The 26,995-nt window shown below is 48.3% G+C and overlaps 2 protein-coding genes and 1 long non-coding RNA gene across 5 annotated transcripts in view; 1 reads left to right on the plus strand and 2 right to left on the minus strand.

Moving 5' to 3' along the window:
• TPGS2 (tubulin polyglutamylase complex subunit 2) overlaps window positions 1-26,281 on the minus strand; it is a 62,727-nt gene extending 36,446 nt beyond the window's left edge. The window contains exons 1-2 of one of the 2 annotated variants that reach the window (XM_050943683.1): window positions 26,096-26,281; window positions 6,674-6,753 (exon numbers count right to left, since the gene is read on the minus strand). In XM_050943683.1, coding sequence (XP_050799640.1) covers window positions 6,674-6,753; window positions 26,096-26,168 — 153 coding nt within the window. In that variant the 5' untranslated portion in view covers window positions 26,169-26,281. The remainder of the gene's footprint in view (window positions 1-6,673; window positions 6,754-26,095) is intronic. The other variant, XM_050943682.1, reaches the window with a different exon arrangement.
• LOC127046564 (uncharacterized) lies at window positions 467-3,759 on the minus strand. The gene is made up of 2 exons (XR_007773122.1): window positions 3,120-3,759; window positions 467-1,479 (listed from the first exon to the last, which is right to left on the minus strand). It is a non-coding gene; the product is annotated as an uncharacterized LOC127046564 (long non-coding RNA).
• A 126-nt stretch (window positions 26,282-26,407) lies between the features above and the next one.
• KIAA1328 (KIAA1328 ortholog) overlaps window positions 26,408-26,995 on the plus strand; it is a 262,209-nt gene continuing 261,621 nt past the window's right edge. For both annotated transcript variants that reach the window (XM_050943589.1, XM_050943590.1), the window contains exon 1: window positions 26,408-26,597. In XM_050943589.1, coding sequence (XP_050799546.1) covers window positions 26,489-26,597 — 109 coding nt within the window. In that variant the 5' untranslated portion in view covers window positions 26,408-26,488. The remainder of the gene's footprint in view (window positions 26,598-26,995) is intronic.

Consider the following 26,995-nt stretch of genomic DNA (forward strand, 5'->3'; position numbering starts at 1 on the left):
GGTGCCTCACCCCTCCGCCCCACTGTGATGCAACATGCACTGCTGCTACTGTTGTTCATGAGCACGTGGGAGCAGCACGCGATGTGATGCTCCTGTGACGGGTTGGATCACAGAAACCACCTTGGGGACTGTCACCTGATGTGCTGAGACTATCCCCGAGCCAGTTTTCTCTGCCAGCTTGGGACTTCAGTGCCCTGCCTGGTTTGAGCCAGACACGCTAGCCTGCTACAAACACAAACCCAGGTCTGAATCATGTCTGCCAAAAACTGCAGGCTTATCTGAAAACAGTTTAAGAAGTGTTCCCGTCTCCAACACTCACGTACTCAACTCCCAGTCCAAACTTCAAATAAATCCATTTTACCCTGTATAAAGGATAAACTCATAAATTGTTCGCCTTCTGTAAACACTGATATAGAGATATGCACAGCTGTTTGTCCCCCCTCCAGGTATTAATACATATTCTGGGTTAATTAATAAATAAAAAGTGATTTTATTAAATACAGAAAGTAGGATTTAAGTGGTTCCAAGTAATAACAGACAGAAAGTGAATTACCAAGCAAAACAAAATAAAACACGGAAGTCTAAGCCTCATACAGCAAGAAAGGGATTACAGATGAAATCTCATCCTCAGAGGTGTTCCAGTAAGCTTCTTTTACTGACTAGCCTCCTTCTAATTTGGGTCCAGCAATCACTCAATCCCTGTGGTTACTGTCCTCTGTTTCAGTTTCTTTCAGGTATCCTTTGGGGGTGGAGAGGCTATCTCTTGAGCCAGCTGAAGACAAAATGAAGGGATTTCCAGGAGCTTAAATAGACTCTCTTTTGTGGGTGGAAACTCCTTCTTCTCTCTTATGCAGAATTCAGCTGCAAGATGGAGTTTTGGAGTCACATGGGCAAGTCACAGACTCAGAAGACTCAGAACTTTACAGGCCAAGCCACATTCCCAGGAAAGCTCAGATGTGGATTGGCGTCTCTCAAAGTTCATTGTTGGCCAAGTACTTCCATGTACTTGAATAACCCCTTCACACTATGTTGATCAAATCTGCCTCAGGTGCTTTCTACAGCAAACACTTTAAATACAAGCATAGAGCCAATGCTCATAACTTTAGATATCAAAATGATACATGCATATGAATAGGATGAATACATGCGGTAGAACATAACCTTTGCAAAGATATGTAACATGGCATATGTAGCATAAAGCATATTCCAGTTATGTCATATTTATATTTATAAGCATATTTCTATTAAGCATTATGGGGTGCAACGTCACCACCCCTTCTCCTCGAGACCCTGCTCTCCCATTCATCTCTGCTCACCCCAGCCCTTGTGAGACGGCTTGCTGCTGCGGGTGCGGATACACATAAAAGACGGCTAGCAGATCGCAGGTCAGAAGCATGTTGATTCTGGTGGATGCGGATCCACATTTTTGTATCCGTGCAGGGCTCCAACTATCACTACTCTTCATATCAAATTATTTCCCTGAAACAATAAACAAACTTTTTTTCCAAACTAGATTGTATGTTTACAGTATCACCAACTGCAAATATTCCAGCATCACGAGTCAGGCCCCCAAATGATGAGATTTTTAAAGATAATATGTTGGAGGTTCTTTTTATGTGCCTTCTGGTTTATCAAACTTTCGGGTCATGTTTTCAAGGTTTTCTCTATACTGTGAGGTGGTCCCTTCAGAGCAGGACGCTCATGGATGATGCAGTATGGGGATTGGTCCTGCTTTGAGCAGGGGGTTGGACTAGGTGACTTCCTGAGGTCCCTTCCAACCCTGATATTCTATGCTAAGTGTTATGTAGCAGAGCACTGCAAGCTGCAGGACTGTCAATCTGGTATGTTTTCAGAGAACCAAATGCTTTTTAGAAAGAAAAGAAATGTTTGGATTTATGTGAAAGGAAATTAAAAACCACAATCAAATATTTAGTACCCAAAGCCCATAAAACAAGGATAAATACTCCGATACCTTGTATTTATCTAACCTAAAGCAAATGCAGCCACTCCTTTGCTACACTCATTTTGTGCAGTTTCCCCATCTCCACAGCAGTCCATGCCATCCACGGGCTCTGAGGTGGGGCTGGGGATGAAGAATTTGAGGTATAGGAGGGTGCTCTGGGCTGGCATCAAGAGGTTTACAGGGCGGGAAGGGGATCAGGACTGGGGCAGCGGGTTTGGGTGTGGGGAGAGGCTCAGGGGTGCAGGCTCCAGGTGGCACTTACCTCAAGCAGCTCCTGGAAGCAGTGGCATGTCCCTTCTCTGATTCCTACATGGAGGTGTGGCGAAGTGGCCCTGCACACTGCCCCATCTGCAGACACCGCCCCTGCAGCTCCCATTGGAGTGCCAGAGGGGGTCATTAGAGCAGGGCCATTGAAACACATAGAAGCTGGAGGGGGGCCATACCACGGCTTCCAGCAGCTGTGTGGAGCGGACCTTGACTCTGCTTCCTGGCTGGAGCGGGGCCATGCGGCTGCTTCCGCAAGCCGCGTGGAGCAGCCCCTGACTCTGTTCTCCAGCTGGAGCGGGGCAAGCCCCGCTTTCCAGTGGGAGCTCAAGGGCTGGCTTAAAATGGCTAGCGGGCGGGATCCGGCCCACGGGCCGTAGTTTGCCCACTCCTGTTCTAGAAGAATACTAAACTTTAAATGCTTTAAATTCTCCAAATGCCTATAACAAACGTGCCCGTTTTGCAGACTGTTTTCAAAGCTAAATATTTGTAATTTCACACTGCAGTGTTCAGAAGTTCTAACTTCATAACTCTAGTTGCAAGGACTTGGATTAAAACAACGAAGGAGGCTGGATGTCTGGAGATGATTGATGTGCTACAAAGCCCCACCAGAATACAAGTATTTACATGCCACATTCCATCGATTTAAAACACCTGTTTAATCATTTAATCTTGTTTTTCTATTAATAAACTTTTACACGTGAACAGCTCCATTGACTTCAATGGAATTACTCTCCTGAGAGAGACAAGAATCAGGACTCTAGTGATGAACGGTCTATTCATGGAAGGAGATAAGAGGTTTCTGGATAGACCTGCTGCCTTGAGCCCTTCTCTTCCAGGAGGACATATCAATTGACATCTCTGTTTCCAGTCACATTCTCCCTCTTTCTACCTTCATTTTAGGAACTTCCTCAGCTAACACCCTTTCATTGCCTTCTCCAGAGGATGGATCTGAAGACAAGTTGCTATGCCAGAGTAGAATGTGGTCCCATTTGGGATCTTGGATATCGTCCAACGTTTTCCATGAGTGTGCGAGAAGGCTGGCTGATCTGTCAAGTTACCTTCCCTCAGAAGGGTTTGTGATTTTAAACAGTGTCTTCTTAGAGCAGAAGTCAGATAAGCCCAAATGATCTGCCCGAAACTGCTTACCCTCAGCCTCTTCAACCAGCTGCATGCACCCTGCTCATCTGGTGTTTTCCAGAGTTGCACTCACCAGCCTCATAAAGTACAAAACCAAGATGCCCCATATTTGATGCGATTTTCATTTCTTTTGTTTATTGTCCATGATATCCCCAAATTACCTAGAAATAACACGTTTGATGCATGTGTCCTTCTGGGGTGGTGGAGAACTCTATCAGCTGGTAAGGTTATGTTGTCCAACATGTGTTGATTCCCACATAAAAAAGATGATTTTACCTAAGGCAGTTAACTCAAAATAATAATAAAATAGCCCCTTATTGGGAACAATCCCATAGGTGTTAATAGAAATTAAATCCATAAGGTTCTACAAACACTACTCTAAACACAAAAAGGCACAGAGCTCACTGCATGTGAGACCTTAGTGAGGGGTGAAGGAGATGTATATAATTTTTTATGGCTCTCTAACACTGGAGATGGCCACGGGCCAATTTGTCTCTCCACATAAGTTACTACCACTTCAGGGTTGGTCTAATTCAACTGCTGAAGGCTCCAGAACTCGTCTGGCAGCAGGGAATATCCCCAGAGGAGAGATGTTCCAGACATGTCCTCCATGCTCTATGCAGGGGGAATTCACAGGCGGATGTGTTTGCCGGCTTTACAACCCCTTTGCATTAGCAAAGCAGCACACATGGGCTGCAGCAGGCCTCAGTCTCAGACCCATTAAGAACAGCATTTATAAATAGCAGAGACAGAATTGTGCATCTGATTTTATCAGATTATAAAACCGTATAGAAGAGAGTGCACTGGAAACAATCCCCTTTCTTTTGGGCTTTTGAACCAAATGCCTCTCAGAACTCCCTAAGCACGTCCTCTGCTGTGTCCCTTTCTGAGGCACTACACACTTCCCTTTGTGCTTGTCCTGCTTTGCAGGCTGGCATGGATCTACTGCGCTGCCTGTCCTCACCCCTCTTTGGGGCAGTCCAGAGAGAGTAGTCCTTGTGCTTCCTGGAGACCAAGGGCTGCAATGTGCCTAGCTCTTAGGTAGGTCCCCTGGCCTTATATCACCCCCTTCCCCATTCCCTCTTCCCCCACCCCACCTGCCTTCCCTCATTTCCACTTTCCCCCCACCCCCAGCCTTAGCTATGGAGCTATGATTGAGTGGGCTCATATTCAAAGGCTTTGTTGTTTTAGTGACCTAACTCAAAAATACTTGACCAACTTTCTTCAAGATTTGCAGAAAAATTTTCCTTGATGTATAGAATGCAGTTAAATTTCAGGACAAACCATTTTTCTTAGCCTACGTTATAGAGGGAGTTAAAAACAGGGATTGTAAAGGAACCTTGTTACAACTTGACTATAGAGAAAATATTAATCTACAGTGGATTATTTCCCCACCACTAAACTGGTATACAGTGCCACCTAGTGGTTGTGGAAACACAATGAAATGTAAAAAGAATGAGGAAAACTTGTGGCACTTTAGAGACCGATACATTTATTTGAGCATAAGCTTTCGTGGGCTAAAACCCACTTCATTGGATGATTAATACAAGGTTGATGCGGCTTCCATAAGTTAACTCATAGCTCTATCCTGGCTTTTTTGGTGGGCGTAGATAAGTGAGGTCTGGTGCTACGCTGTAAACGGTGACCGTGAGAGATATTTTTCTGTAATGCTTAGGAAGAGATAGGTGGAGGGGTAGCCTACAAGGTAAATTGGGTTATTTGTATGTAGAAATTAAAGAAGTTAAATCTGCATAGATGTTACTCCCGGGGGAATTCTGCCCCATTGCGCACATGCAAAATTCACCAATTTTGTTTTTTCTCCACAGAAAATACATCCTGCAGGAGAGGCGCTGCAGTTATGCCTTTCTCCCACCAGGGGCTGCTGTGGTGCCAGAACAGAGGCAGCTGGCGCACTGGCTACAGCAGTCAGCAGCTGATAGGGAGGATGACAGGCTGCATTCCTCACAGTGCCCTGCCCTGGGGGCCAAGTGAGGAGCCATGGGGATATGGGTGGATAGATAGAGTGGGGCACATAGGGCTCCTGAGAGTGGGGGTCATGTAGACTGGGATTCAGAAGGGCTCGTGGGTGGGCAGACTGGAGCAGGGGCTGAATAGGAATGGGGGTGCAGGGCCACACGAGGACACATTGGGTGCAGGGACACATAGGAGAGGGGGGTGGCGGAATACATGGGGACAGGGGAGTAGGGCTGTCTGAGTGGAAGTGCAGGGACACATGAGGACAGGGGCAGATGTGCCTGACTGAATGAGAGAGGCTTGGGGTCCGTCAGGGTCTGCATGGGGGAGGCTCCCCAACTCCCTAACAATCCCTTCCCCCCCCTTCAAAAAAACCTGTTCCCTACTTCTCCAACCCACACCCAACAGCACTAAAGGTTCACTCCCAGGCTCCTTCCCAGCAATTACTTCCCTCTTCCTCAACTCCACTGCTACCCCTGACTACCCCAAGCCTTTACACTGCCTTTGAGGGGCGCGGGAAATATGTTTCTGAATTGTAGATTAAATGAATTATTACTTAAAGTTCTGTATTAATATGCTTAGTAAGGAATCCATTTGTCAAAAAAACATTTTCTGAATCTTTTTTGTTGTCTGTATTGTTCCAGGCATACTTGTGGACATATTTTGAAACAAAATTTGACAAATAAAGTATGCAGAACTTTGCTGTATTCTGCGCATTTTAATTTTTTTGGCGCAGAATTACCCTAGGAGTAGCATGTGTGCATCAGTGTTTTAGATTTATGGTTGGAGTGGAGATATGGGAAGTAGAAGGTAGGTAGTTGAGGTTGAGAAGGGAAACTGATGAGTGGGGTGTTAGTGGGAGCACTGAATGACTTGATTGTACTACAAGCCTCTCTTTAATGGCCATAAAGAGCTTGGTTTAATGTCTCATCTGAAAGACAACGCCTCAAGCAACACAGTGGCCCCTAACACCATGCTGGAGCTTGGTTTCAGGGTTGATGCAGAAGAATGACAACCACCTACTGAGTCACCATTCCTACTCTCTGCAGCACTCAAGTGTCCCTTAGAGGGCTCCCATCTGAATGCATCAGTGGCCTGTTTGTTTTGTGAGATCCAACAACACTGCAATTGCAGGTGGTGTGGCTGGAAGCCAGAGTGCTGACTGAAAAGGAGACAGCATTGCTCCAATATGCGTCACAAATCTCAGTCTCTCTTACCTATGGGCTGAGCTGTATGTGAAATGTGGTAGCACTGTTCAGTATCCTGCATGCATGCATAGCCTGTTGCATAGTCAGAAAAACCCCATTACAGTGCTGTAATGAAACTACCCACCTGCTCCCAGGAAACAACAGAGTGACGTTCAGCTGGCTCCTTTTCCACAAATGTCACCTCATCGACTCCTGGAGAAGCTTCTATAAAACAAAAAGTAGAGCATGAGCACACCTTGCAGACGTGACACCAAGTGCTACGATCTGTCTGGTTTTGTAAGCTAAGCAGAGTCAGGGCTGATGTGAAGTTAAAGGGGAGACCTCTAACAAATACTGGGAGTAGGTGGTGATCTTGTGTCAGTACTGAGCCAATGCTTTGGCATTAGGGGGCACGGTGCTGCTGAAGATACCATCCTTTCACTGAGACACATTAAAGACAAGGACCAGGAGCTTGATTCAAAAGACCCCATGGAAATTTCCATAGAAGCAGAGGTTCAGCGCTGGTGTCCAGGCCAAACTCTCAAAATCAGGTAATTATATTTTGCCTCTCTAAACATGCCCTGTAGTTTTAGTTGGAGAAAGTATTTTTTGCTTGAGTTGAGATGTTGTGCAGTGCTGCCATGATGTGTTAAAACTGCCGTGTTCCACTTCAGAGGTGGATGCACTTCAGTGGTTAAGTGATTCTTTTAAGTGTTAAAAGTTTTGCAGCGCTAGTAGTTACAGCTGTTTTCGTACAGCTGTGTAGGGCCAGCGCTGCAGTGTGGCCACACTGACAGCTACCAGCTCTGCAGTGTGGCCACATTTACAGCACTTGCAGTGCTGTTGGGAGTGGTGCATTGTGGGCAGCTATCTCACAGAGCACCTCATCCCATTTTGGCGCTGTGGCTTGTGGGAAGGGGAAGGAAGTGTGCGGGTCCTTCCGCTTCCTGTTTCAACGACCCGTGGTGCTTTGCTGCACATTCCGAGCAGTTTAGCGGCATTGTGAGTCTGCAGAGCGATTTCTGAGATTTCTGTTACAAATGGAGCCTGAGCTGCTGAGGACCTTGCTGATGAATGTTGCCAGCACATCACTCATGGCAGTGGAGCTATTCCTTCAGCTGCAAAGTGACAGTGAGGAGTCAGACGATGATATTGAAATGCCTGACGCTCAAGACACTCAATTGCTTGTGGCAATAACAGACGTGCTCCGCACCGTGGAACGGCGCCTTTGGGCTCGGGAAACCAGCACTCAGTGGTGGGATCACATCGTCCTGCAAGCATGGGATGACGAGCAGTGGCTGCAGAACTTTCGGATGAGAAAAGCCACTTTCATGGGACTGTGTGCTGAGCTCACCCCTACCCTGCGGCGCAGGGACACGAGATTGAGAGCTGCCCTGCCAGTGGAGAAGCGGGTGGCTATTGCAATCTGGAAGCTGGCAACTCCAGACAGCTACCGATCGGTGGCGAACCAGTTTGGAGTGGGAAAGTCCACCGTTGGAATGGTGCTGATGCAAGTTTGCACAGCCATTAATCGCACCCTGCTAAGAAGAACTGTGACTCTGGGGAACATGCAGGACATTGTGGATGGCTTTGCAGAAATGGGTTTCCCTAACTGTGGAGGGGCAATAGATGGGACACATATTCCTATTCTGTCCCCACCCCACCTGGCATCAAAGTACGTTAATTGCAAGGGGTATTTCTCCGTGGTTCTGCAAGCGCTTGTGGATCACCGTGGGCGTTTCACTGACATTTACTCAGGATGGCCTGGAAAGGTGCATGATGCACGCATCTTTTGGAACAGTGCCCTGTTCAGGAGGCTGAGGGCCGGGACTTTTTTCCCAGACCGCAAGATCACAGTAGGGGACGTCGAAATGCCCACTGTGATCCTTGGAGACCCCGCTTACCCCTTAATGCCATGGCTCATGAAACCAGGGAAGCTTGACAGGAGCAAGGATCGGTTCAACTACAGGCTGAGCCGGTGCAGAATGACTGTGGAGTGTGCTTTTGGCCGTTTGAAAGGGCGCTGGAGGTGTCTTTATGGGAAGCTAGATTTGGGGGAAAGCAGCATCTCCGCTATTATATCCGCGTGCTGTACCCTCCATAATATTTGTGAAGGGAAGGGTGAAAGATTCAGTGAGAAATGGACCTCCGAGGTTCGATGCCTAGAGGATGAATTTGCACAGCCAGAGAGCAGGGCTACTAGAGAGGCCCAGGAAAGGGCTTCAAGGATTAGGGATGCCTTAAGGGAGCAATTTGATGCTGAGAGCCAACAGTAATGTTTGGTGCCTTTGCTGTGCTCCTTTCTACCTTGGGGTACAATATTTACCACTTCCTGCAATAATAAAACATATTGTAAAAGCCATAAAATCCTTTATTCAAAGTACAGTACATAAAAGGCCAGGGGGGTTAGGGTAGTGGACTGTACATTCAGAGGTTTGAATATGTCCTGTTTGGATTACTGTTCAATGTCTGCTGCACTTCAGGATTACTATGCTGCAGGGTAATGGGGGTGGAGTGCACAGGGTAAGAATTGTAGTTATCAGGGCTGGTAGGTGATCGTACAGGTGTTGGGGGCAGCTGGGGGTAATAAGAAACTGGCTGCTGGAGAAAGGTGTTTTGTGCAAATACTGGGGAACAAGAAAGAGAGCTTTGGGAGGGGTGTGGGTTACCACGGTACAGATCTGCCTGCATGGCTACGAGAGACTCGAAAGACTCAGTTTGGTGAGCCAGGAGGCTTATCATCTGCTTTGAGGTTTTTTTGGTAGCCAATTCCTTTCTCCTGCTTTCTGTTTGCCTCCATTCATACATTTTCTCTCTCCATTCCTGCGTCTTCCTACTTTCTCTGTTGTAGTGAATCATAACTGCATTGATCAATTCTTCTTTTGATTTTCGCGGATTTTTTCTCAAGTTCTGCAAGCGACGTGAGGCCGGTGATCCGGCTGCATTAGTCAAGGTCACTAAAATAAACATAGATAGAAACATGTAATACACAGAGGCTACATTGTTTATTATCACACAGTGAAGGAGTTTTTAGACTTTTTGTAGCATCCTTCCCACATACCTAACATAACACAGAGAGGCCAGGAAAGCGAAGGCATGGCGAGCAATGGGGTGAGTGTTTCTGCCCCGACTGCACCTGGGAGGGGGAAATTGACCGATGGGTCACTGGGGTTTATCTGCTCTGGGTACAGGAGGTAGCTGGTGTCCTGCACAGGGGACAGTAGTGAACAGGAAGGTGGCGAGCTGCTGGCGGGGGGGGCAGTCCGCGTAAATGCTGGCCTGCTGGTGAGGGTGGGGGAAACGCACCGCGGGGCTGGCTGCCTGCTGGACAGGAAGGGGGGGGGAAACCGGAGTGCGCCGCGGGGCTGGCTGCCTGCTGGAAAGGAGGGAGGGGGAGACCGGAGCGCGCCGCGGGGCTGGCTGCCTGCCTGCTGGAAAGGAGGGAGGGGGAGACCGGAGCGCGCCGCGGGGCTGGCTGCCTGCCTGCTGGAAAGGAGGGGGGGGGGGAAAGACCGGAGGGCACCGCGGGGCTGGCTGCTTGCTGGAAAGGAGGAGGGGGGGGAAAGACCGGAGGGCACCGCGGGGCTGGCTGCTTGCTGGAAAGGAGGAGGGGGGGAAGACCGGAGCGCGCCGCGGGGCTGGCTGCCTGCTGGAAAGGAGGAGGGGGGAGACCGGAGCGCGCCGCGGGGCTGGCTGCCTGCTGGAAAGGAGGGAGGGGAGACTGGAGCGCACCGCGGGGCTGGCTACGTGCTGGAAGGGGGTGGGGAGACTGGAACGCACTGTGGTGCTGGGGGGGGGGGGACCGCGAACCTGGCACCCTGCACTCAAGTATCCCTAAATTCTCAATAGGGTTTCCTACTGCCAGATATATCACTGCTGCGTGTTACCTGGGAAGAGAGGGAGGGTCTTCTACAGCAATGTGGATTCCGCCGTGGCCCCTATGCAGCTTGCCATGGTCCCCCCACCCCTCACTGCACAGTGGATCGGACGAATTAGCCTGACCGGGACAAGGACCACGGTGGCTCTCCCTATAAACTTGCGAAAGCAAATTGAGCACGCTGTCGCTGCAACTTTTCAAGAGATTACCGAGGCCGATTACAGAGACGTGATAGAGCAAATCAATGGGCTATTCCACGTTTAGGCATGCATGCAGGCAGCCATAACCAAAACCCTCCTCTCCCAAAACATAAAAAATCTGCTTACCCCGAGCACACTCCGCAGCTTCTTCCTCACCAGCAACTTCCAGCTGCTGCGACTGGCTAGCCTCCTCCTGGCTTGAGAAGAGCTCCTGGCTGCGTGCCTCCTGGGACTCCGGGGTGTCTCTGTCCACCCCAGTAGCCTCACTGTCGGCTTCCTCTACACCCTCCCCCACTTCTCCCTGCTCTGAACTCTCCATCGTGGTCCTCGGATTGGCAGTGGAGTCACACCCAAGTATGGCATCCAGCTCCTTGTAAAAACAGCAGGTTGTGGGGGCAGCTCCTGAGTGGCGATTTCCCTCACGGGCTTTGCAATAGGCACTCCTCAGCTCTTTTATTTTGACCCTGCACTGTAACGCGTCCCGTTCATGGCCCCTTCTCAGCAAGGACTGTGATATCTGCCCATAGGTACCATAATTTCTCCAGCTGGAGCGCAGCTGTGATTGCACAGCTTCCTCACCCCAAACACTGATGAGGTCCTGCAGCTCGGAACTGTTCCATGCTGGGGCTCGTCTGGGGTGTGGAGGCATGGTCGCTGATTGATTGAATGATTGATTGCACTCCACACCTGGCTGAGCAAACAGGAAGGGGATTTTTAAAATTCCCGGGGCATTTAAAGGTGGGATCAGCTGAGCCCAGGGCAGTGGAGTGTGCATGATTACCAGAGAGGCTTCTAAGGTATGCTGGGATACCTCCTTATACCCTGGAGGTCAATAAAAGCACTGGTAGGTGTCCACACTTGCTGACCAGCGCTGGATCACCAGCGCTGGAATCCCTAAACCAGGGAGTTGCAGCGCTGGCCGTGCTTTGCAAGTGTAGCCACATCCTAAGTTGCAGCGCTGTAACCCCCTCACCAGCGCTGCAACTCTCTAGTGTAGCCATGGCCTAAGGCTCAGGAGTTGCAAGTGGCTCTTCAATGTGTCTCCCCCAGCTGTTTGCAGGACGTGATAATCAAATCACACAGTGTTCAAGTATTACCCAATCTAAGTTATTAACAAAACAGGGTGCCGAACAGGGGCCGCTAACAGGGAGTTTTGAGAGGGACTTGGAAGCGGGCGAGGTAAAACTTCCAGTCTTTAAAACCTTTAAAAACTTAACAATAATCAAAACTTCTTGACTTAAAACAAAAACCCTTTCATTAACCTTGGTAACTGTAGGAGAGAATGCAAGCAGAAGCCCAGCAGCAGAGTGGAGGCTATCCTGTTTATTGCGCTCTGTGTAGCATGTATGATAACTTGCCCTGTGAAAGTATTGCATATGTGTGCATTCCATGCAAGGCACTCCTGGCCCTCAGAGACCACGTACGGGCTTTGGAGGCCAGGGGGTGGACCTGGAGGAGCTAAGGAAGGCAGAGAGGTATGTTGATGAGGCTTTCCGGGACACTATAGATTTGTTCCGCCTCTGGTCAGACAGCCCCTGCGCTGTTGAGGAGGATGAAAGGCTCAGGGAAGCAGAGCAGTCAATGGGAGCAGAGGGAAACTTTCATGTAGTTGGGACCCTCCTTCCAGATGATGATGGGGTATCCTCTTGCACGGAGGTTACCTCTCCGGGGGAGGGAACTCCAGTCATTAGGAAAAGGCAGATGTTAATAATGGGAGATTCGATCACTAGAAACATAGATAGCTGGGCATGTGATGACCAGGAGAACCATATGGTGACGTGCCTGCCTGGTGCAAAGGTTGTGGATCTCTCGAGGCATCTAGATAGACTTATGTGTAGTGCTGGGGAGGAGCCGGTGATCGTGGTAGATGTAGGTACCAATGACATAGGGTAGGGTAGGAGGGACGTCCTGGAGGCCAAATTTAGGCTGCTAGGAAAGAGACTGAAATCCAGGACCTCTGTGGTGACATTCTCAGAAATGCTTCTAGATCCACGCACAGGGCCAGGTAGGCAGGCAGAGCTTTAGAGTCTCAATGCGTGGATGAGATGATGGCGTAGGGAGGAGGGGTTTAGATTTAAGAGGAACTGGGGAAAATTTTGGGAGAGCGGAAGCCTATACAGGAGAGATGGGCTCCACCTAAACCAAAGTGGATCCAGACTGCTGGCACTTAACATTAAAAAGGTTTCAGAGCACTTTTTAAACTAAGAGATAGGGGAAAGCTGACTGCTGCAAAGGAGCTTGTGGATCGGACAGAGACTTCTCTTAGAGGAGAGTCTATTGATAGAGATTCTCTAGGTTTTAGTCAAGAGGAGAGGATAGAAGAGGATAAAATATGGGCCAGATCAGATGAGACACAGTCACATAAAAAGGAATCTGACATGTCAGAAAAGGACAGACAAATTAACAGTGACAAGTTTTTAAAGTGCTTGTACACAAATGCTAGAAGTCTAAATAGTAAGATGGGTGAACTAGAGTGCCTCGTGTTAGAAGAGGATATTGATATAATAGGCATCACAGAAACCTGGTGGAGTGAGGACAATCAATGGGACACAATCATTCTGGGGTACAAAATATATTGGAAGGACAGAACAGGTTGTGTGTGGGGCAGGGGGGATTAGTGGCACTATATGTGAAAGAAAATGTAGACTCAAATGAAGCAAAAAATCTTAAATGAATCCACATGTTCCTCAGAATATCTATGGATAGTAATTTCATGCTCTAATAAGAATATAAAGTTAGGGAACTATTATCGACCACCTGACCAGGACAGTGATAGTGAAGACAAAATGCTCAGAGAGATTAGAGAGGCTATCAAAATAAAGAACTCAATAATAGTGGGGGATTTCAATTATCCCCATATGTACGTCACCTCAGGATGAAATGGCAGAGATAAAATTTCTCGATATTTTAAATGACTGCTTCCTGGAGCAGCTGGTACAGGAACCCACAAGGGGAAAGGCATTTCTTGATTTAGTCTTGAGTGGAGCGCAGGAGCTGGTCCAAGAGGTGACTATAACAGGACCGTTTGGAAATACTGACCATAATATAACAACGTTTAACATCCCTGTGGGGGGAAGAACACTTCAGCAGCCCAACGCTGACATTTAATTTCAGAAAGGGGAACTATGCAAAAATGAGCTGCATGGACACTTTGAAAAGACATCATAACAGAGGCCCAACTTAAATGTATACCCCAAACTAAAAAAAAAAAAAAACCACAGTAAAAGAACTAAAACAGAGCCACTGTGGCTTAACAGCCATGTAAAAGAAGCAGTGAGAGATAAAAAGGCATCTTTTAAAAAGTGAAAGTTAAATCCTAGTGAGGTGAATAGAAAGGAACATAAACGCTGCCAAATTAAGTGTAAAAATGTAGTAAGAAATGCCAAAAAGAAAGTTGAAGAACAGCTAGTCAAAAACTAAAAAAGTAATAACAAAATGTTTTTTAAGTACATCAGAAACAACCAGTGAGATCCCTGGACAATTGAGATACAAAAGGAGCACTTAAAGACAATAAAGTCATTGCAGAGAAACTAAATGAATTCTTTGCTTCAGTATTCACAGCTGAGGACGTTAGAAGGATTCCCACACCTGAGTCGTCCTTTGTAGGTGACAAATCAGAGGAATTGTCACAGATTGAAGTGTCACTAGAGGAGGTTTTGGAATTAATTGATAAACTTAACAGTAACAAGTCACCGGGACCAGATGGCATTCACCCAAGAGTTCTGAAAGAACTCAAATGTGAAGTTGCGGAACTATTAACTAAGGTTTGTATCCTGTACTTTAAATCAGCTTCTGTATCCAGTGACTGGAATTTAGCTAATATAACACCAATATTTAAAAAGAGCTCTAGGGGTGATCCTGGCAATTACAGACCAGTAAGTCTAATGTCAGTACCGGGCAAATTAGCTGAAACAATAGTAAAGAATAAAATTGTCAGGCACATAGAAGAACATAAATTGTTGGGTAAAAGTCAACATGGTTTCTGTAATGCGAAATCGTGTCTTACTAATCTATTAGAGTTCTTTGAAGGGGTCAACAAACATGTGGACGTAGGGGATCCAGTGGACACAGTCTACTTAGATTTCCAGAAAGCCTTTGACAAGGTCCCTAACCAAAGGCTCTTATGTAAATTAAGCTGTCATGGGATAAGAGGGAAGGTCCTTTCATGGACTGAGAACTGGTTAAAAGAAAGGAACAAAGGATAGGAATAAATGGTAAATTTTCAGAATGGAGAGGGGCAACTAGTGGTGTTCCCCAACGGCCAGTCCTAGGACTAATCCTATTCAACTGATTCCTAAATGATCTGGAGAAAGGGGTAAACAGTGAGGTGGCAAAGTTTTCAGATGATACTAAACTGCTCAAGATAGTTAAGACCAAAGCAGACCATGAAGAACTTCAGAAAGATCTCACAAAACTAAGTGATTGGACAAGAAAATGGTAAATGAAATTTAATGTGGATAAATGTAAAGTAATGCACATTGGAAAAAATAACTCCAACTATACATACAATATGATGAGGGCTAATATAGCTACAACTAATCAGGAAAGAGATCTTGGAGTGATCGTGGATAGTTCTCTGAAGACGTCCATGCAGTGTGCAGCGGTGGTCAAAAAAGGAAAACAGGATGTTAGAAATCATTGAAAAAGGGACAAAGAATAAGTCAGAGAATATCTTGATTGCTGTTATATAAATCCATGGTACGCCCGCATCTTGAATACTGCGTACAGATGTGGTCTCCTCATCTCAAAAAAGATACACTGGCATTAGAAAAGGTTCAGAGAAGGGCAACTAAAATGATTAGGGGTTTGGAACGGGTGCCATATGAGGAGAGATTAAAGGGCTAGGACTTTTCAGCTTGGAAAAGAGGAGACTAAGGGGCTTATGACAGAGGTATATAAAATCATGAGTGGTGTGAAGAAAGTGAATATGGAAAAGTTATTTACTTGTTCCCATAATACAAGAACTAGGGGCCACCAAAAGAAATTAACGGGCAGCAGGTTTGAAACAAATAAAAGGAAGTTCTTCTTCATGCAGTGCACAGTCAACCTGTGGAACTCCTTGCCCAAGGAGGTTGTGAAGGCTAGGACTATAAGAGTTTAAAAGACAAATAGATAAATTCATGGAGGCTAAGTCCTTTGATGGCTATTAGCCAGAATGGGTAAGGAATGGTGTCCCTAGCCTCTGTTTGTCATGGGGTGGAGATGGATGGCAGGAGAGAGATCACTTGATCATTACCTGTTAGGTTCACTCCATCTGGGGCACCTGGCATTGGCCACTGTTGGTAGACAGGATACTGGGCTGGATGGACCTTTGGTCTGACCCAGTATGGCCATTCTCATATTCTTAGGGTGCATTTACTCTTTAACCAATTGTAGTTGATTAAAATATTAACACTTGGTCAGTCGTTTTGCTGTGAGAATAATACATATATGTAAAATCTAAAAACTTTCCTTTTAATATGAATATACATAGTAAATGAAACAATGAATTCACAGCACTGTGGCTCTTTTGGGTAATGTTGATCGATAATTTGGCTCCTGAACTTCTGAGGTCTGAGTATCACTGAGTTAAGTGATTATTTTATGAATGTAGGATCTGATCATGCAAAGAGGTTTGCTTGAGAAGACCCTTAGTCCTCTTTGGGATCCCAGTGGGACTCCAGGCTGGTCTACTTGCAGCAAAAGGTCCATAATCATTGGGCTCCTTTGGACTGAAGGGTATAGTATAAATGTAAGATACAATATCTACAGAGTGCCATCACTGGGGCTGAGAGTCTGTGGAACCTTTTCCCTTGCATTTATTCAGATTATAATTTTAATAATTAAAAGGCTTCATTCAAAGCTGACAGAAATCAATGAAAAATTCTCACTGATTTAAATTGCTTTGCATCAGTTCTAAAAAGACCGCTTACCTTCTACAGGAATTAAAAACACAGTACACAAAGGTAAATTGTCACTTTGAAAACTGGCTCTGGTGTAAAAGGAAAAAAATATTGGCTCCCAAAGCAGTCAATCACATTACAATCACTTTATGACAACACACAACACAGTGCGCTAGACAGGAAAGGCACCAAATAACTCTGGTCAAATTTCTTTCCCCAGTACTGAGTGCTTTGTTCTAACACGGGGGTGGGCAAACTTTTTGGCCCAAGGGCCACATCGGGGAATAGAAATTGTATGGTGGGCCATGAATACTCACAAAATTGGGGTTGGGGTGCGGGCTCTGGAGTGGGGCTGGGGATAAGAGGTTTGGGGTGCAGGAGGGTGCTCCAAGCTGGGATCGAGGGGCTCGGAGGGCAATAGGAAGATCATGGCTGGGCAAGGGGGTTGGGGCATGGAGAGAGGGTCAGGGGGTGCAGGCACCAAGCAGTGCTTACCTCAAGTGGCTCCCAGAAGCAGTGGCATGTCCCTTCTCTGGCTCCTACACAGGGGCATGGCCAGGCGGCTCTGCATGCTGCCCCATGTTCAGGCACCGCCCCTGCGGAGCCTGTTGCAGCACGTAAGAGCTGGAGTAGGGACATGCCACAACTTCTGGGAGCTGCGTGATGCGTTCCTCACCCAGCGCCCCCGCTGGAGCTCTGCCGAGCCGCGTGGTGTGGCTCTGACCCAGCGCTCCGGCTGGAGCCCCGCCGAGCCGCGTGGTGTGGCTCCGACCCAGTGCCCTGGCTGGAGCCCTGCCGAGCGCGAGGTGTGGCTCGCGGGCCAGCTTAAAATAGCTCATGGGCTGGATCTGGCCTGTGGCCTGTAGTTTGCCCACCCTTATTCTAACAGGTGGGTCACCCAGAGTTTTTCTATCACTTTGACAGTGGCAGTCAATATAGGAAGTTTGACTTCTGTTCAGAGTTGCTAGTCTGAAGAGTTTGCGCTACATTACCTGATGCTTTCAAGGACAACATATATACAGTAATAACTCTCATCTGAAGTGGTATATTCCATATTCATGGATACATCCTGGACATAAACATTAGCTGTATGGAAAAAAGATATGGAGACTGATTATGGACCTAATCCTGAGGGCTTTTTTTGTTGGAGGGTTACATTTTTTTGGGGGTGTTCGCGCCATTGAAGTTCATCTGGCCAGTGCAGGGCCGCTGCCTCCAGAAGACTTTCTGCCCCTTTGCCCAGTTTCTTTTTAAATAGTCGTGTGTGTGTGTGTGTGTGTGTGTGTGAAGTTAGTTCTTGCTAGACTATACGTCCTCTAAATGGGGAGTCTATCCTGCATTTGGAGGGGAGATATGTAGAACCTATGATCTGACAAGCCTTTTCCCATCTAAGTTCTGCATGTCTTATAACAAGTTCACAGATCATATTAATGGAATAATTGTTATTTCTATGATCAAAGAAAACAGCGGGAACATTTAATTCATCTTGCACAAAGGCTCAACTGGGATGGTGGAAGATTCAATGTTGTATCGGTCACAGGAAAATGTAACGTGATGAATGAACTGCAAGTTCTAAAGGAGTCTGTACCAAATCCAAGATCAAAAGGAAAAGAAACTGTATCTTAAAAACATGAATGTTATATTAAAAATATCCTATGGGTAAACTGAAAAGCACACTTAACAGATGTGCATAAGTATGGATGGGAGCAACATTAAACATGGAGAAGAAAAAAAAAAATCTGCCATGGACACCTTCTTGGAATCCAGATGGAAGAAATCAAGAGGGCTACCACGTTAGGCTAATGATATGGATAAAGCTAAACAAATCCAGGAGAGAAGTCTCCCACTTAAATATTCTGAATCAGGATCACAATTATCTCTTCCATTTATTTTGCACCTTTCACCTGGAAGGTTCTCAAATCACTTTACAAACTTTATAAGAGAGACTTGATCTAATGGTTTGAGCACAAGGTTGGGAGTTGGGAATTCCCATACTATAAATTACAATTCTTGCTCTGTTACTGATTCCCCCTCTAGCCTTTGTCAAGTTACAAGTTCTCAGTAAAATGGGGTGAATAATGAAGTTCTTTCCTCACGGGGTGTTGTAAGTATTCAAGTGTGGTTCGGCGCTGAAAAGTGACTGTAAAAACCACATGGTGGTTCCACGTTTTCTGTATTTTCAAATCAAGCGTGTTTAGTTTACAAGTAAGCAAATGGACAGTTTAGTTAGATTCTTTCTAACTGCCATCCCTGAAAATGCTTTGGAGAATGAATCAAGGGTGTTTCCTTCCAAGTGTCACCACCAGGCATATAGTTTCTGCAGGCTACAGTAGGCCCTGAGTGACAGGTGTGAAACCCCACTGCTCTCAAATTATAACCCCTGTAACACCTGTGAAAACTCAGAGTCTTCAACAGGTTTCAACAGAGGTTGGAGCTTAGTATGCAATTCTGTACAAGAGACACAAAAAGGGAGAATTTGTAAAATGGAGACCACAGCATTTACCTGTGTAAGCTCCCCCAGACAGTATGTGCAAGCATGCCTAGTTTTAAGGAAATACAACCATCTTCCCCACAGTAAAAATGTTCCACTAACTCAGTGGCTCTCAAACTTTTTTACTGGTGACCTCTTTGAGAGCAACCTCCCCCTTATAAATTAAAAACACTTTTTTATATACTTAACACCATTATAACTGCTGGAGGCAAAGTGGGGTTTAGGTTGACAGCTCGCAATCCCCAATGTAATAACCTCGTGACCCCCTGAGGGGTCCCAACTCCCAGTTTGAGAACTCTTGCACTAACTCCAGAGAGGTAAAAGGCTCATCGCTGCTCTTGTGCCATTTTATGCAGAATAATCATCTGTGACTTTTATGAGCCCTTCAGAGGGTGAAGGCAAACCAAAAGAACAAGACACTTTGTATTGGTCCGAGCCCCTGAATAAGGCATCTTCAGAATTCAAGTATCCTTTGTTATCTGAAGCTTGACTACAAAAGGTATATAATACAAACTTTCTATAGGAAAAAAAATAGGATTGTCTTGCTAAATTGTTGCAATTTTACCATTCAGCAAAGGAACCACATTAAAATCTTGAAAGTGTGGAAAAAGTAGCACTACACTGCTTATGACTACACAAATCAGAGACAAGTACAAAGAGAAGAGGAGAGGATCTATTCCCTAGAACTAGGAATGACTTTCAGAATGGAAGAACTAGATGGTTTAGAGGTGGGGTAGAGAAGCCTCTGCTGGGATCAAGAGTGCCATTGCAGCCAACCCCTCAACAATCCCCTGTGCATCCAGATCCCACCCACACCCGGATCCCCCACTGAGCTGTCCGCACCCAGATTGCCCCACACAGAACTCTCTCAACCCACACCCCACATCCCCCCACACTAAGCTCCCTGGGATCCTGCCTTTCTGAGCCTGCCTGCCCATACCTGGTGCACTTGGCACAGAGGGGCAGGGCCCTGGGGTGTTTCTAGGACAGGCCCGGTCCTTGCACTGTGTCAGGGTTCTGTGCAGCCTCATTGCTGAATCTGTGTCCGGGGGGCGGGGAGCGGGGAGCTTGTCATAAACAGATAGCTAAGGGTTAATGTCTCTTTCACCTGAAGCACCTGACCAGAGGACCAATCAGGAAACCAGATTTTTTCAACTTTGGGTGGAGGGAATTTTGTGTCTGAGTCTTTATTTTCTGTCTGCCTGCTTTCTCTGAGCTTTGGAGAAGTAGTTCTGCTTTCTAATCTTCTGTTTCTAAGTGTAAGGACAAAGAGATCAGATAGTAAGTTATATGGTTTCTTTTCTTTGGTATTTGCATGAATATAAGTGCTGGAGTGCTTTGATTTGTATTCTTTTTGAATAAGGCTGTTTATTCATATTTCTTCTAAGCAATTGACCCTGTATTTTGTCACCTTAATACAGAGAGACCATTTGTATGTATTTTCTTTCTTTTTATATAAAGCTTTCTTTTTGAGACCTGTTGGAGTTTTCTTTTCTGGGAAATTTCAGGGAAATTGACTCTGTACTCACCAGGGAATTGGTGGCAGGAAGAAATCAGGGGGAGATCTGTGTGTGTGTTGGATTTGCTAGCCTGATTTTGCATTTCCTCGGGGTGAAGAGGAAAGTACTTTTGTTTCCAGGACTGGAAACGGAGAGGGGGAGTCACTCTGTTTGGATTCACAGAGCTTGTGTCTGTGTATCTCTCCAGGAGCACCTGGAGGGGGGGAAGGGAAAAAGGATTATTTCCCTTTGTTGTGAGACTCAAGGGATTTGGGTCTTGGGGTCCCCAGGGAAGGTTTTTCAGGGGGACCAGAGTGCCCCAAAACACTCTAATTTTTTGGGTGGTGGCAGCAAGTACCAGGTCCAAGCTGGTAACTAAGCTTGGAAGTTTTCATGCTAACCCCCATATTTTGGACGCTAAGGTCCAAATCTCGGACTAAGGTTATGATAGAGCTGCACAGTGATCTCCCACCTCTGTGCAGCCAGTGACCTGTGCTTCCCAATGCTATGCTGGAGCCTCCACATTTATTTGAGAAATAAAATTTGCAGCATTTTAAAATATTGTGCATGGAATTTTTAAATTTTTGGTGCAGAATACCCTCACAAGTAATCGGATTTAGTCACCAATTAGACATGATGTGATCTGACAAGGAAAGATTTCTGGAGGAGTGAGTATACTAGACAGCTTCTGAGAGTTACCACAACAATTACTCATGAGAGATACATGTCAGAATCATGTATATCTCATACGAGAAAGAAAGCTAAGGAAAAAAACCAACCCCTCTAAGCTCAGTTCTGTGCACTGTCTCCAGTACTGCTAACCCCAAGCTTTCAAAAACTGAAATTTTAAACCAATCATATTTTTTAAAAAAAATCAGTTCTTTTTCCTTTGTCTTCTGGTTTCTAGTTTCTTCCTGTGCACCATGTGTTGTAGGTCCAATTAGTCAGCTGGGACTGCCTCTGCTTGGGGTACTGTAGCTCACCCAAAGCTACATTTCAGGGGTAGGGACAAATACAGCCCCCTGACTGGACCTCTCATACAGCATCATGAATCTGCCAAGACATGGAATTCATAGAGTCTACAGCCAGTGGAGGACTTCACTGAATTAATTCCTATTTGAACTAGAGCATAGCTTTTAGAAAATCCAATCTTGATTTAAAGATTTCCACTGATGGATAGTTTATTACAGGGGTCGGCAACCTTTCGGAAGTGGTGTGCTGAGTCTTCATTTATTCACTCTAATTTAAGGTTTTGCGTGCCGGTCATACATTTTAATGTTTTTTAGGTCTCTCTCTACAAGTCTATATATTATATAACAAACTAGTGTTGTATTGTAAAATAAACAAGGTTTTCAAAATGTTTAAGAAGCTTCATTTAAAATTAAATTAAAATGCTGATCTTACACCACCAGCCCACTCAGCCTAGTGCTGGTCTGGGGTTCGGTTCACCTAAGCTGGCAGTGGGCTGAGTGAGGCCTGCGTCCGGGATCCCAGCTGGGAAGGGTCTGGCAGCCAGAACCCCAGACCGCTCAGCCCACAGCCGGCTCAGCTCACTGCCGCTCAGGGGTTCCATCCTCCGGCTCCTGCCAGCCGGGATCCCGGCTGCCGGACCCGCTCAGCCCGATGCTGGTCTGGGGTCCCGGCCCTGCCCACATACAGTGGGTACCTACCTTCTCCCTGGTTCTGGCCCATTCCCTTCCTTTCTCTGCACTGAGCTGAGGGTGGAAGTGCACTGAGCATAGGGCTGGGGGTGAAGGGTCTGGCCAGGAGCTAGAATCAGAGAGGGGGCTCAGGGTTGGGGCAGGAGGTTTGGGTGTGGGGGCACTTACCTGGGCAGCTCCCATCTGGCGTGAGGGGTGCGGGTGGGAATGTGACTCCTGTTTGGTGTTCAGGGTGGGGGTGGGGATGTGCGGGGTGCATGGGATGTGTGGGGGCTGGGGATGTGGAGGGTGTAAGAGTCAGGGCAGAGGGTTGAGAGCATGTGAGGGGGTACAGGTGTCAGGGTAGGGGGGATGGGTATGTGTGGGGGTGCCAGAGTCAGGGCTGGGGTCATGGGGGGGAGGTGAAGGAGTCAACAGAGGGCTGGGTGGTACAGGGCTCAGGGCAGAGGCCTGGGGGGGTGCGTGGGGGTGCAGAGCTCAGGGCAGAAAACCATGCGTGTATTTGTGTGTGTGTGAGGCGGGGGTCAGGGCTCAGGGCAGAGGGCTAGGTGACTGCCTCCCCCCAGAACCTCCAACCCCCACCGTTCCTTGTCCCGACTACCCCCTCCTGGGACCCCACCCCCTATCTAAGCCTCCCTGCCCCTTGTCCCCTGACTGCCCCCCTAGGATCCTACCCCCTACCTGTCCCCTGACTGCCCCTACCCTTATCCACACCCCCGCACCCAGACAGACCCCCTGGACTCCCATGCCTATCTAACTGATCCCTGCCCCCTGACAGGACCCCCACAACCCCCCCCCCTCGCTCCCTGCCTGCCCCAACCCCTCTCCACACCCCTGCCTCCTGACAGCCCCCCCAGAACTCCTGACTCATCCAACCCCCCCAAGCTCGTCCCTTGACCACTCCCTCCAGAGACACCCCCTACCCTAACTGCTCCCCCAGGATCCTTCTTGCTCCCTGTCCCCTGACTGCCCTGACCCCTATTTACTCCTCAAACAGACCCCGGAACCCATGCCCCATCCAACCCCCCCGATCCCTGACTGCCCCCTCCAGAGACCCCCATCCCTAACCACCCCACCAGGATCCCACCCCCGCATCCAACCCACTCTGCTCCCTGTCCCTTGACTGCCCCCACTCCTTACCCAATCCCCCCAACCCTCTTACCATGAGGCTCCCTGCTCATCTGAAGCCCTGCTGCCGCCACGCGCACAGCGCAGCCCAGCCGTGCCCCGCCCGTCAGAGCGATGTGCGCACAACAGCAGGGCTCTGGATGAGCGGGGAGCGTCTTTACCTCTCCATGGAGCCAAACGCTGCCCTGCGGGAGTGCGCAGTCCCAGCCCCCAGAGCACTGCGTGTGCAGCAGCAGGGCTCTGGGGAAAGGTGGCAGAGGGGCCGGCAGCTTGCTGCGCTAAGTTGGTGCTCCGGCCCGGGACCGTGGACCCCGCAGCTTGCCGCGTCGGCAGGATTTTTAATGGCACGTGGAGTCCCAGCAGGCAGCCGCGTGCTATTAAAAATTGGCTCGTGTGCCATAGGAGTGGCCGACCCCTGGTTTATTAGAACCCCAGTAAATAATTCCAGTGGTTAGTTACTCTTACTGCTAAAAATTTACACTTGGTTTCCTGTCTGAATTTGTCTAGCTTCGACTTCCAGTCATTGGATCATGTTACACCTTCCTTTGCTAGACTAAAGAGACTGTTATCAAATATCTGTTCCCCACACAGGTTCCTGTAAACTGTGATCAAGCCACCCCTTAAAGAGAAAGTTAAGCTAACTAGGTTGATCTCTTTGAGTCTCTCGCTATAAGGCAGGTTTTCCAATCTGCGAATCATTCTCATGGCTCTTCTCTGACCCCTCTCCAATTTATAAACATCCCTTCTTGAATTGTGGGCACCAGAACGGGACACGGTATTGCAGCAGCGGTAGAATAACTTCTCTACTCCACTTTGAGATTCCCCTCTTTGTTCATCCTATGATGACATTAGCTTTTTTGGCCACAGCCTCGCACTAGGAGTTAAGGGCATTTAGTGCTGGGTGCTCTTGGGTTTAAAACATAAGGCATGTAAGTCAGGGTGAGCTTTTAGGGGCAGGGCCCATCTGTTGCTGTGTGTCATGGAATCACAGACTATCAGGGTTGGAAGGGACCTCAGAAGGTCATCTAGACTCACCTGCTGCTCAAAGCAGGACCAATCCCCAGGCAGATTTTTGCCCCAGATCCCTAAGTGGCCCCCTCAAGGACTGAACTCACAATCCTGGGTTTAGCAGGCCAATGCTCAAACCACTGAGCAAGCCCTCCCTCCTGGTCCCACCCTAGGGCCCCTGCTGGGTTTTGCCACAGACCCCAATAATACGAGGCTATGGGTATTGTGGCTGGCAGGCAGGATGTGCCCATGTAGCTGCCATGGAGCTCATAGGCAGGGGTGAAAGTAACTTAAAGGACTTGTCGGTACTCCAGAGTCCTGCGGAGGGGGAGGGGCCTCAACCAGAAGAGGCTTGGCCTCTATCGGAAGAGGTAGGGCCTTTAAATCCGGGACTTTTAAATCAGGATTTAAAGGGCTCGGGGATTCAGCTGAAGCTAGGGGCTGGGCCCTTTAAATCACCCCCGGAGCTAGCAGCTGCAGAGGCAGCTGGGAGCCCTGGGGTTTGGGTAGGAATGAAAGTAATTTACATTTCTTATCCATATGGTCCAAACGCAAGCAACCCACCTCTTCTACGTACTTCATGGATCCCTCCCATTGCATGACATAGAGAAAACAAAGCTACTATTACTACTAACAGTACTGTCTATAATAAAACTTTACTATTGGAATAAGCCTGAAAAAGTGAAAACTCACTGTCACATTTTTCTCCATGTCTTCCCTCCTCCTCCAGCCAGGCTGGGGACACTAGGCACCATGCTTTCTCCCTGCCTGGCACTGAGCAGCAGCTGCAGGAGCTTCCCTCTAGCTTGCAGTTTGCAGCAGGGAGACTGGCTGAGGGAGGGAGAAGCCTGCCTCCTGCATAAGAACAGTTTAAACTCAGCTGTTCCCTGCGCGGTTCAGTAACATTTCAAAGAGGATCCGCAAGCGGTTTGGACATCTCAGCCATGATCCTCTGCTGGGGAGGGAATGGGATAGATTTGAACTTGACAATGATTCCTGATTTTGATTGTTTTTTTGTGTATAGGAGATCCCCTCATCCCAGGAGCAGAAAAGAACTGCCCCTGCCATGGTCACACACACCCTCCCTTCCCCCCCCCCAAACAAAAACGGGGAGTGAAATTAACAAGTGTGCCATAAACAGTTTCTAATCCTGGAGGCTGAACTGTGCAGGGAACAGCTGAGTTTAAATTGTTTTTATGCAGGCAGCAGCAGCAGGCATCTCAGCCAGTGTCCCTACTGGAAGCTAAAGCCTAGAGGAGAACCCCTGCTTGGGGTCGGGGGGGCGGGGGGTGGATGCAGAGCCTTGTCTGCAGCCTGGCTGGAGGACAGGGAGGGAAGAGACAAGAAACCAATGTGACGGTGAGTTTTCCCCTTCCACCTGCTTTTATTAGCTCAGGATTTAAGCTGTGCAGCCAAATGCTTGTGTTTGTTGTGTATATTGGAGACAAGATCCCCTCATCTCGGGGGCAGACAAGGCAAACACACCCGCCCCACTCCCCCCAGCTACTGTGAGTGAAATTAACAAGGAGGCCAGAAACCACTCCTAGCCCTGGGGCTGAGCCAGCCGGGAACAGCGGAGTTTAAACTATTCTTAGGCAGGGAGCAGGCTTCTCTCTCCCTCCCTCCCTCAGTCAGTCTCCTTTTCTTACCGGTCCTCCGTCCGTACGGGCCCACTCCCACCTCTGCTCGCAGGCAGCCTGGGAGTCCCCCGCCAGCCCCCACCCCCATGGCAGGGCTACTCCGATGCCAGCCCGGCCGCCGTTTCCATGCCAACGCGGCGACCCAGGGCTGCTCAGAGCCCGCGGCCGGTCCCTCACTCACCCAATATCCGGATGACCCCCAGGGTGAGCCTGTCCAGAGAGGGCTTGAGGCTGCCGTAGGGCTTGTCCTCCATCCTCAGCACGCCCCCCGCCCAGCTCAACCCCTAGACACAGAGAGGGGAACGGAGCTGAATTTGTCCCCGCTCGCGCCCTGTACCGGAGACTGCGCAGCGAGGAACTCTCGGGGCTGTAGTTTCCAGCCTAGGTGACGGACGGGCCGTTGGGAGCGGTGCCTCCTGGGATTTGGAGTTCGCTGAGAGCGGCTTTCCCTGGGCCAGGACGTAGGGAGAAATACAGCTCCCAGAATGCGCCGCTCTTCCGGGTAACCGCACGGACCCTCCCGAGTCTTGGCTTGGCTCGGCTGTAGCAGGACCAAGCTGGGGTCGGGGAGCCAATGGGCTGCGAGCGCTGGGGGCGGCGGGGGTACTCTGGGAGTGGCGGTTGTTTCAAGATGGCGGATGTGGCTGCTGGGCCCGGAGGAGCCGTTTACTGGAGCAGGGACAGTATCCTTCGCGGAGCGCCTAGGCGGCAGCGGGCGGGGGCAGAGCAGAGGCCGGGCGGGGCTGAGTCTGTAGGAGGCTTGGGGGTTGGGGCTGAACCTGTAGGAGCCCGGGATGTTGGGGGTGGGGGACTGAGCCTGTAGGAGACAGGGGTGTTGGGGGCTCAACTTGTAGGATGGTCCAGTGGTTAGGGCATTAGATTGTGGGAGACCTGGATTCTATTCCCTGCTCTGCCACAAACATCCTGGATAACTGGATAAGTTACTTAGGCTTTCTGTGTCTCAGTTCCCTGGGTGTAAAATGGGGATAACGCTGGTGTGTGTGTGTGTGTGAGGATAAATACATTCGAGATTGTGAGGTGCTCAGCTACTATGGTGATGAGGGCCATATAAGTACCTAAG

Source organism: Gopherus flavomarginatus, chromosome 3 (assembly GCF_025201925.1).
Source record: "Gopherus flavomarginatus isolate rGopFla2 chromosome 3, rGopFla2.mat.asm, whole genome shotgun sequence".
In the NCBI taxonomy this organism is placed as follows: Eukaryota; Metazoa; Chordata; order Testudines; family Testudinidae; genus Gopherus; species Gopherus flavomarginatus.